The sequence below is a fragment of the Cyprinodon variegatus genome, unplaced genomic scaffold, assembly GCF_000732505.1.
Source record: "Cyprinodon variegatus isolate N-32 unplaced genomic scaffold, C_variegatus-1.0 Scaffold5855, whole genome shotgun sequence".
In the NCBI taxonomy this organism is placed as follows: domain Eukaryota; kingdom Metazoa; phylum Chordata; class Actinopteri; order Cyprinodontiformes; family Cyprinodontidae; genus Cyprinodon; species Cyprinodon variegatus.
In genome coordinates, this window is record NW_015156308.1 from 1 (window position 1) to 1,615 (window position 1,615).

At 40.1% G+C, this 1,615-nt stretch overlaps 1 protein-coding gene across 1 annotated transcript; it reads left to right on the forward strand.

The window, feature by feature from the left end:
- Positions 1–647: 647 nt before the first annotated feature.
- Positions 648–1,285, forward strand: LOC107081512 (cytoplasmic polyadenylation element-binding protein 4-like; the record flags this gene model as incomplete). Its single annotated transcript, XM_015369676.1, has 3 exons — positions 648–839; positions 979–1,068; positions 1,167–1,285. Coding segments are annotated over 3 exons (401 nt in total), but the record flags the coding sequence as incomplete, so codon positions are not given.
- Between the last annotated feature and the right edge of the window lie 330 nt (positions 1,286–1,615).

Below are 1,615 nucleotides of genomic sequence, written 5' to 3' on the forward strand. Positions count from 1 at the left end.
TGAGATATCAAAAAAGTACTCCAGAGTGTTGTTCAGCATGGGGGTGAGTAGAAAATGAAGGCTAATCATGTTTTGGGTGTACTATTCCTTTAAGAGTGGGGCGAAACTAACAAACTTTTTCAAAATAAGTTTATTAAATAGAAAATCAGATTGGACTTTGCTTTGAAACGAATTTTTTCTGTGATCATTAAATTTCAAGCCTTGGTTTGATTCTTTGTTGTTTTATAAGGTTGTTTTTTTTTGGGACTTTCATCTTAATTCGAGAGTTTTCTGTGTTTTACATGCAGCAAGAAGTTATGGCAGAAGACGAGGTAAAGCTAATGAGTCTTATTTCTCGCAATTATGCTGTTTTCCTCCTTTTGTCTAAAGCATTCAGTTTGCTTTATTCCCTGTTCAAAATGTCACTGAGCTTTTTGTTTGCCTTGTACTGACTTCCTGCCCAGAATTCATGCAGTTTAATAAAAGCTGAATCATTAATTTTTTGGCCCGATCAATCGTAGGAATAATTTAAATAGAAATCATGGGTTCAAACTGATCTAGTCTGCTCCTGTTTTTAGTCTTTGCTTTTTTGTTTTTCCCCCTTTAGTATTCTTAAAATGTTATGAATTCTGCTTAAGTTTAGTTGTCCGGTCGCTATTTTGATCCAGATGTTTCTCTGTCAGGCCATTCGTCTCTGTTCCCCATGGAGGATGAGCGCTCCTTTGGAGAGGATGAGTCCGGTGACCAGGGCCTCGCCGGCCTCGGCTCTGCCCACTGTTTCCCACACCTGAATGGCGAACGCGTCGAGCGTTATTCCCGCAAGGTGTTTGTCGGAGGGTTACCCCCAGATATAGATGAAGGTGAGAATATATTGAAATGATAAAGTCTGTTTATTATTTTGAAAGGACTTCAATGATCGCTGCAGCTTTTTGGGTTAAATTAATTTAAAACCAAACAAAGTGCCAAAGGCTTCGCTAACCTTGAGTTTAATTTTCTCAGATGAAATCACTGCCAGTTTCCGCCGATTCGGCCATCTCTTTGTAGATTGGCCCCACAAGGCAGAGAGCAAGTCTTACTTTCCACCAAAAGGTGAGTCCGATGTGCACAGCATCCCTTTAATTGAATACAAACAACAGCATATGTTGTGCTTTTTTTAATAGATGTGGGTGTCTGGTTTTGTTTCTCAGGGTATGCATTCCTGCTGTTTCAAGATGAGAGCTCTGTCCAGGCATTGATTGATGCTTGCATTCAGGAGGACGGCAAACTCTACCTGTGTGTCTCCAGTCCCACCATTAAAGACAAACCTGTGAGTGTTTTACTGCCTTCTGCTCCAATTGGAGGGATAAACACACTTAAACAAGACTTAAAGCAAATTATTTGGCTTCATTTAACCTTTAAGAAATCTCCTCTTATAATTGTGTCCATGTGCTGAAAAATGCACGCGCCTCATTCCAAAAAATTAAAAAAAAACAACAATCCACTGAACTTTGTTTCCAAGTTTGAAGATGGCTTCCTGTGAGGGACCAAACTTAAATAAGGGCTAGGGATGCACGATATAATCGGCCCCCTATCGGTATCGGCCTTAAAACTGAATATCGGACATCGGCCACCCCACCGATATTTAACCCGATTTTTG